This window comes from Cyprinodon variegatus, unplaced genomic scaffold, assembly GCF_000732505.1.
Source record: "Cyprinodon variegatus isolate N-32 unplaced genomic scaffold, C_variegatus-1.0 Scaffold238, whole genome shotgun sequence".
Classification (NCBI taxonomy): Eukaryota; Metazoa; Chordata; class Actinopteri; order Cyprinodontiformes; family Cyprinodontidae; genus Cyprinodon; species Cyprinodon variegatus.
Genome location: NW_015150691.1, coordinates 63,735 through 73,386, shown reverse-complemented (window position 1 = coordinate 73,386; position 9,652 = coordinate 63,735). Strand labels below are relative to the sequence as shown.

Here is a 9,652-nt window from a genome sequence, read left to right as displayed (position 1 = left end):
GATGAGGGAAGAGTGGGCAGGAGAAGGAGCGAGAAAGGAGGTAGGGGGCAGAGAGTGAAACCGGGAGGAGTGTGTCTGGGTGTGGGACTGTCATCCCATTGAGGGAAGTGGTGTTTTGATCAAAATCCAGAAAAGAGGGGTGTGAGTAAGTAAGTGAGTGAGTGAGTAAGAAAGAGAGAGAGAGCGAGAGAGAAATATTTCCACCCACCCAGCAAGGAGACTCACTCATAAACGGCATTCAGGCTGACTGGGAGTCAGAAAGACACCGGATCTCAGGTCAGCAGCAGTTACAGTCAGGGTGGCAGGGAGAAAAAGTGCTTAGTTCAGATAGAAGATGTTTTATTAAAGGAAATCTAAAGAGCACACTAAGAAACACAGAAGCTTAACCCCTGAAAGTAACTTATAATAGAAAAAGAGTGCAATAATTGACCGAATTAACCCAAATCAAATACACACACATATTGACACACTAGTGCTGTTGCAGAGAGAGAGCGTGTGAGTGTGTGAGCAAAGTCTGCTGAGTGGGGAGGAGGCCTGTTCAACTCCTACAAGCAGAGCGCCGGTGGAGGAAAAAACCAGAGAGTGGATGGATGCCTTTTGCAGACTGAGTGGCCTGGACCCTCTGTGGGTGAGTTTGTGATGTATTCCCTGACCTTGTAAACACATCTGTTTGCGTTTTTTGCGTGCTTTTCTTGTTTTTTTTTTTTGTTTTGTTTTGTTTTGTTTTGCTTATACTGTTAGAAAAAACAAGCTTATGCAGCTCTGTTATTAATGTTTTACAACTTTTCTGTTTCTGACACAATCAAAGTTATTAAAAATATTAAGTGTTATTCTCCATCTTGTCTTCTTTGCATCAGTTTAACACTAATGTGGTAAACTGTTGCTCATAAAACCTTGTTTTACTTATCTTGTTTTTTCCTCAAGATCTGTATGATTTTTTTTTACCTGCGACATTGATTTCTCTTAATTATTATCTGTCTGCTTACAATACCATGCTTCACAAACTGCCAATAACCACCAAGGACAATGGTGATAATAATGATGAATCTAGCAGCTTGTAGTATGGATTTCAAATCAAAATACTGCACAACTTATCTGCAAGGAAAGAAAAGCCCCTGGGCATGTTCTGGTCTTCCTAGGTTTAATTTATCTTAGAGATGTGGTATCCATCACCGACATGCCTCACCAACATGCTGTGTATTGGTAATTGCAACAACATAGTCCTAGCTGTTGTGGTGAAAAGATAAAAAAAAAAGGTTAAATTAGTAAAGCCATATTTTGGATCTTAGTTAAAAAGTAGCAGAATGGCTGCAAGCCATCTAGAGAAGAAAACATTGCTTCCTAACATGTGTCCACCGCCCCTTTTTTGGTTGTGGATCTCATTAGAGCTAATGCTCTTGTTTCTGCTTCTGCAAAACCTCATAACAATGCTCGTCATGCTTTGTTGTGAGAGCAAATGTAAACTATGTTTTATGTACAGCTGCCTTTTCCACAAGCCTTTAAAAATACACTTTCTCTTACATCTGCGTCAGTGTACTGGATGTTGTAACAAGTTTTTTGTGCCATGTTTGCTGCACAGTACCTTGAGTCATGAACTGAATCAGCATTTTACATACCTTTGAAATGCTGTCACAAAGTTTCTGCTAACAGACCCTGCAAATGGATAAAGATAAAAGAACTGTTTGTAAAAGGTAAACAGGCCCAAAATGAGGTTGAATGCCATCAAGTTCAGTCTGTTGCAAAGCATGCAACACGTGTGAGCACAAAAATAACATGACTAATCTGTACAGAGAGAGAGTGAGAGGTCAGTCACTGAACTTTAATCACATGACCTCTGGAAAAAAGTAACATTACATACATTTGTTTTATAAAGGCTTTGTGGTTTACATTATGGCATGAATGGATTTATCTCTATCTGCTAAGTGGTGAACAGCAAGATGTTCTTTGATGTTACTTCATCAGCTAAAAAAAAAGATTTTCCACAAAACCACCAAACCTGTGTTTCCATCATTTCTTGCACGACAACCCACAATGAAAGGCTATACTAATTGAGGGTGATCCAAAGGAAACCTGAAAGCCAAGCTGTTGCTCTAGGATTTGTGGATTTCATTTTCTCAAGGTTCATCTGAGGCAAACCCAGATCAGCCTTATGGTAATGTGCTTGAATAGGGAGTTTCATAAAGAAAAGGTGCTCACGTCAATTTGCAATATGCAACATATCTTCTGTTAGAAACGGATCTTATTAGTTGAAAAAAAATATATATATATTACTTTATGATGAAGGAAGTCAAGTACCACACCTTTCAGTTCTGATCCAATGTTATACCAAAGCCTTGTTCCTACTGAAAATACGGGGTTAACGCGTTTTTCAAACATGAGTCGAATCCCGAACAATCGGCCTTTGATTCCCTTGCCATTAGCACAAAAGCTGGGTCTAACCCCTTGCTCGCAAGCTGTGTGGCCTCTGTGGCTCTCGATGCGTGTCTAATGACATCATCACGCTGGGTTAGCATTGATTTCACCAGTATGACAGCAAACAGGAAAGTAAACAATGGAGAACAATTTTTAGGGAAGCCAGGGTATAATAGGCGTGCTATATTGTTTCGCTTTTTAATGTGTCTGAATCCCTCTTACTAGCACTGCTCCATGTTTATCAAATGTAGACAAAGTTGTTTTGGGCTTAATAGATCAGGCCTGGCTGGCTCGGTGTGTTGATGTCCATTCATTGCGCTTGATGATGTCACTTAACTTGGCAGGTCAACCGACTGGTGTTGCCAAAGCATGCCGATCATACCGAGTCATTTTGACCCGCTTAGACACGTGTCTGTGAGGTGTCACCATTGCCACTAAAAGCCGATTCTTCTGGGTTTAAACTGGTTTTTCGGCCAGTGGGAAAGGGGTACAATATGCTGGTACTCAGGGAGCTAAATGTTTCAGCTAAGAGAAAAAGATTCTTGGTCAAAAACTTTCAAGCAGCAACATTTCACCTTTCGGTAGCAAATTAATTGACATTATAGGGTCATAATTATAAGTATTTCAAATATTCTTCTAAAAAATATGTTAGCCCCATATAATTTTAGTATTTTTTATTGATAGATACTATGGCAAAATATGTGTTCTAATGCTACTGCAGGGTGCTTTACTGCAAGCTGTCCTTAGGCTTAGACATACAATATAGATATACAATCTGGCTTGCTACGCAGGAAATTGCAATTACTCTTTCCATCAAAACAGGGAATTCTTTGTATTTATCAGCTATTCACATTGCCTTATAAAGATTGAGTATAACTAGATTGTTTTTTAATCCATATATTCCACATGAGTTTTTGAACAATAAAAACAACAAATCTAAACATGCTAACACTACGTCAGACTGCTACTATGTCCTAAAAAATCTCTGTCTTCACCTGGACAGCAGACTGCACTGGAGACAAAACTATGAAGTCGTCTACAGGAAGGGATAGAGCAGACTGTACTTCTTGAGGAAGTTTAGGTCATTAGTGCTTGCAGCAAGATGGTACATATCTTCTGTCTATTAAGTATAGTGTGAGTTCTTCTGCCATTATCTGTTGAGGTTGCAGCAAAAGAGCAGTTGACATAAAGAAGCTGGAAGAGCTGAAAAAGAAGGTTGCTTCTGTTTTAGAAACTCTGGAGCCTCTGAAGATGGGTTTTCAAAGAATCTTTCAAAAAATGATGAGCATTAAGGGAAACTCTGAGAATACTCTTCATCAGACCTTGGTACAATAACTGTGTCTTGTAAATATATAAATCCCTTTATTGTCCCACAATGGGGAAATTTACTCTGTGCATTTAACCCATTCCGTTGAGGAGCAGCGGGCTGCCATAGTGTGGCACCCAGTGAGCACTGTGGGGATAAGGGTTTAGCTCAGGAACCCAAAGTGGAGGCTGTGGGGATCAAACCTTTGACTTGCAACCTTCTCAGAGCCCAAGCGCACTACTCTAACCACTAGACCAACACTCCCTAGTCACAGGCTTCTCTAGACCTGCTTCAGGACCAACACAGACTGCTACAGAAGATGCTTACTATCCACAGCTGTCACCATACACAAAAACATGTCAATGGTCCTTACATCCATCAACAACATTTTCTATCTCTTAAGAATAAAATAAAATCTATTTGAATTTAATTGATTTCTGTCCAACCATCAGCTATTCACAAGAGAATAACAGCTGATTTCAGAGAAGAAAAAAAACAATTCAGCAACTTCATTATTAAAAAGGGAGTTTTCCTCTCCACTGTCACTACGAGCATGCTTGTTGTGAGGGATTACTTTCGAGTCAATGAGTCAATGCAATCAGATGGTTTTCCTTAGAAAGAAAACGTTCTAATTTACCTGTATGATCTGGTTGAATTGTCTCTGTAAAGTGCCTTGAGATGAGATGTGTTGTGAATTGGCACCATCTAAATAAACTGAATGGAATCATCTGAACTACAGTATAGCTAAGATTTGTTGGGGGGGTTGGCTCATTTGAGAAGATTCAATCCACAAGAATAGCTGTATATTTAGTTTCTCTCACTTTGCTCAACCTGACCTATAATTTGAATGACAGGACAAGGCGATGCTGACAAGAGAGTTGACAGAGAGATTGACACTCACGGAAATTACAGGGTCCTTCTCTTTTCTACACTACATGCGCTCCCATCAGCCCACTTATACTGTTTTAAAAGCCTTTTCGAAGTGAAGATTGTGAAAGCCTTGGTCAGTTTCTGTAATCATCTGCACCCAAAGGTTAAAAAAAATTGAATTCGTAAAAAAAAAAAATAAATAAATAAATTTTGTACATTCGGCACATAAATCGTCTCTGCTCTCTACCTTCACATCATTGTGTTTTTCTGGTAAAAATAGACCCCTTGCAGTAGCTGCTGGCCCGGACAAGCTTACTGCAACCCTTCTGGCAAAGGATGAGCAAACTGCAGAAGAAAGTACAAGGAGGAGGTTTGACAGTTTAGACTTTTTCATGACGGGGCTATGAACATCTACCTGCCATTGACCACAGGAATCAGAAGGGACTGTGAAAATAGCCTCCCACTCGTTTAGATCACTTGAAGGATTTTGTACTTGTAGCTGCAAAAGAGATCCAATGCAAAAACATTAACCAGTTGAGATTCAGAGATTTACAAAAATGCACAGTGTGTGGTATTCCATGGGCAAAGATGTAAAATTATTCTGATTTCAGATCTTGTGGCATCGGGGACAAAAATTACTAATTTTTCAAATGTGTGTGCAAAGTCTAACTCATCTGCTCACCAGGCTGCAGAGGAATAGTTGTTACATAACGACCTCTCAGCTGCCACCAATTTGGCCACTCCACTTTACCCTAGTTGGGGTTCTACCAGTGGTCCAGACTCCTCTACCATGCTCAGAGCCATAAACTGCTTCCTGCAGTGACTATGCAGGGCAGTCTCGTTAACACAGCCCTGTCCCTCATTAGGCAGAGGAGGTGATAAACAAGGGAACCAAAAGAACAACAAGCCACTTAGCCCACTATATTTTCTAAACAAAGACATCACAATGAAGCTCTGCCGCTGCTGTATAATCCCAAAACTTTTGTCCCAAATTCTTTGTTTGTTTCTTGTGCACCAGTTTGGCACTGGATCGTTCTACTTTTCTTTGGTGGCCAGACAGAAATGTCGGAACATTTCCTAAACTGACCTCATGTTAAAAGAATGTTTCTTGCAGCTAAGATTGTCATGAAATAGCCAAAGTTCCCAGTTGGCTGGCATACAGTGCTGCAAACCTGCAACAAAGTCTGGAACCTTAGGCACTTTTGAATGTTTTACTTTAAGTGTTTTTGCAACTACAGGTCAGTGGGTAGAGTAGTCGGAAAATTGCCGGTTTGATTCAAACTTCTTTTTGTTTACATGTGCTGCAATGCTAAGCCCTTAACCCTTTGTGTGAGGCAATTGTAAGTGCAAATAAATAAATAAATGCTTTGAGTAGTTTTTATGAATAGAGATTTCTATAAATTTGGTTTGTTTAACTATAAAAGTAATAACCCAAGTGACTTTCTGATATCTGATCAAACGATTAGCAATTCTTATTTTTATGTCATTATTTCAGGACTGGAACCGAACATGGTACACCGCTAACCCAGACCTGACCCAGTGTTTCCAGAACACAGTTCTAGTGTGGGTCCCCTGTGTCTACCTATGGTTGTTGGTCCCTTTCTACTGTGTTCACCTCTACTGTCATGACCGTGGACGGATTCAGATGTCCTGGCTCTGCATCGCCAAAATGGTGAGATAAAATTTATTAATTTTCTATACCAACTTTTGACTCGACGCTTTGTGGAAGATTAAAGGAACTGATGCATATCTTTAGAGGTCAATAATCAAGAGACAGGTATTAGCTTTAGTAATATACCAGTCCTTTACCGGGCCAACACAGGCATACAGAAAAATCAACAATGCATGGGCACTCTTACATAAGGACTTGTTGCACTGTGAAATCATTGTTTGCAACATCCATGTACTCATTTTCTATAGTTGCTAAATTGATGCAGGGTTCAGATGGGGCCTGTGCAGCAGGCAACAACCTAGTTGTGGAGTAAAACCCTATATAGGTTCACATGCAAACACAGATACACTGTATACACAATCATGAGCACATGTATATGTTGGAGCAATTTGGAGAGGCAGATTACTCTAACATGCATTTTTGGAAAGTAAAAGGTAGTAAGTCTAATGAGGAGCAGACGCAAAATCAACATATGCAAACACAGGATATGTTTTACTGTGAATATTTCACCGCTCTGCCACCCCTGAAAGAAGAACCTATTTTCAGAGATTGATGGTCTAGAGGTGGGGTACACTCAGAACAAGTTGAAGTCATTCAGAAGACCAACTTTTACAGTAGTTAAATATGAAACGTCTTCACACGTGGAAACAAAGTCCAGTAGATTGTTTTTTTTACTTTTTTGGAAAGTAGTTAAAATATGTAATAACACGTTCTCTTCCAGGAGTGAAAAAGAGTGGGCATTAACCATAATATTGAGCTTGTGGTAGAAAGACAGTGTCTCTACAAAAATGCCTCAATGGACAATAAGAATAAAGTCTATGACCAGAATGGCAAAACAGAACCTTTCTTGCTGTGATGCTAACAGCTGTACCATTGTGCAACACTTGTATGAAATATCCATCCACCTACGCATTTTCTACACCTGGTTAATGCCTGCAGATTCACAGGGCAACACAGGACTAACATCAATGCACACACAGGCAGGACATATCCCCGAAGCAGGTTTTGCAGGCCTTAATGATAACAGAAACTTACTAGCCATTTTGACTATATCTTTAGATGTTTTCAAATCTATAGTTTGAAGATTGTTTTTGGTTTGTTTTTTTTCAGGTGTTGGGTTTTCTGCTCGCCTCTTTTGGTTTTGTTGAGTTCTTCTACATCCTACTAGAAAGAAGTCAAGACATCCAGCATCACATGGTCTTTCTACTTAGCCCCATCATACGCAGCATGACAGTGGTAAGTTCTAGGAATCTTTCTACACAGATGCTGTATTACAATCCATTTAAGGTATAAATGAATAATATTTTTATATAACTGTAGAAATACCTCAACTACTCACCTTGGCTTTATGAAAGAAGAAAAAAATTGCATCTACAGATTTGCCTTTTCACTCTCTTACTGATTTGCTCTGAGAAACAGAGAACTTTTGGGAATATTTGACGCTATAACCTGCCGTTTCGCAGAACTGTGCAAAGATATCAGGGAATACACATAAAGTAAACATACTGTGTTGGCCAGACACATGGGTGCAAAGATATTTTACGGACTTATAGTGTCAAGGACAATGTAAATATAGCAGTTACCTGTAAACAGTGCACACACATATTGGACAATCAATCATCAGAGTTCAGAGTACAAATGTCATGGCATTCATTATTGTTTGATGTGGGGGTCAGCATAAAGTGCTGATATGCAAAGATCCAAAGCATGAAAACCTGTGAGGTACGTTGTCAGAAACAGACCATGTGAAGCAAGAAAAAACACCCGTGTGAAAAAAATATTTAAGACTTTAAAATAAAAACTAATACAGTTAAAATGTAAACAGCATTAGGGTATTTTGGTTTCACTGTAGCAGTTTAAAGCAGAAGGCAAATCTACTCATGAAGGTTAATCAAGACAAATTTTATGCTTTAAATGCACTTAGAGAAAAAAACTCTTTCCTTTATCATGAGGTTATCTGTTTTTGCCCCAAACATTTGTTTTTTTTTATTCAAAAGAAACACAAAACCCACTAAATATAAAGTTAAAGATATACAATTGTGGTTTATGTGAACCCTAATTACACAGACTGATTCTGTCTTTTTTTAGCTTCAGGTGTACGTTTGGACAGAAGGTGTTAAGTGCCATTGTGCTGACCAAAACTGTATTTAAGGTGTAATGTGGTTTATACTAAGCAAAAAGTAAAACAAATGGGATTTCTTCATGGCCATACTTCAAAATCCGTTTTACTCACTCTGGTGTCTGAAGAAAGTTCATACAGGTCAGATATGTAGTAGTAAATTACTCAGCAAAAGCTCAATGACAGAAAAAAAAAAAAAAAAAAAATTCTGGTATGTTGAAACCACATTTCCCAATGTATTTTTTGAAACTTAATTTCAGAGACCAAAACAAAGAAGTGTGTGATTTTTAAGTGGAGAAAATGTGCCATGGATTTTATCACATATAAGCAGAAATATGACAAGAGCAGCCTGTGTTTGCATTTTGATTCAGTTTCAAAATTACATAAAGTTTTAGGCTTTGTCTGAACCAGCTTATTTTTTTTTTTGTTTGGTTGGTTTTTTGAAAAATGTTTTTTTTTTGTTTTTTTGTTTGTTTGGTTGGTTTTTTGAAAAATATCTTAAGCAAAGTTAGATTGTAATCAGAGTTTTCCCAGCACTACCACAGACATTCAAATGGACAAATGTCTAGACCCTGACTTGGCCATTCCACTTTAGGAATATGCTTTTTTTATACCAGTCAGCCTCTAACCCATTTTCTGCAAAGGTTTGGCCTGTGTTTGGCTTCATCTGTCTTCCATCTTATGTGCCCTGTCATAATGCTGAACAAACCTGGGAAGCCTTCACTGGACAGCTGGATTTCCACTGAGATTGAATGTCTCCTAGGCTTATTATGTATACGAAGATGACTTCTTAAGGCAGTAAGTTGCACCATATTTATAAAGCGCTATTGAGTAATAGGGATTGAATACAAAGTTAGCAAATTTTGCAGATTGTTCTGAAAGCCACGGATGAAATTTTTTAAATTTTTACATTCTGCTTCAGCATTATATAATTTTCAGGGTTGTTCTATGTATCTATGCTGCTGTCCGTCTGGCCACCTGTCTGTCCGTCCGCCCGTCTACCGACCCATCCATCCATCACTTCACACATCCATCCACCATCCACCTGTTCTTCCATCCATCCACCAATCCATATGTTCATCCGTCCATCCATCCATCGACCACTCAGTCATCCATCCATCCATCAATCTCTCCATCTGTCCTTCCTTCTGTCCGTCCATCCATCCATCCATCCATCCATCCGTCTGTCCTTCCGTCCATCCAACCTTCCGTCCATCCAACCTTCCGTCCATCCATCGACCACTCATTCATTCATCCATCCACCCATCCATAT

At 39.1% G+C, this 9,652-nt stretch overlaps 1 protein-coding gene across 1 annotated transcript in view; it reads left to right on the top strand.

Moving 5' to 3' along the window:
* The first annotated feature begins 246 nt into the window (after positions 1-246).
* Positions 247-9,652, top strand: part of LOC107089103 (multidrug resistance-associated protein 1-like) — a 34,681-nt gene continuing 25,275 nt past the window's right edge. Inside the window, exons 1-3 of the mRNA XM_015381666.1 lie at positions 247-628; positions 6,084-6,260; positions 7,371-7,496. Coding sequence (XP_015237152.1) covers positions 587-628; positions 6,084-6,260; positions 7,371-7,496 — 345 coding nt within the window. The 5' untranslated portion in view covers positions 247-586. The remainder of the gene's footprint in view (positions 629-6,083; positions 6,261-7,370; positions 7,497-9,652) is intronic.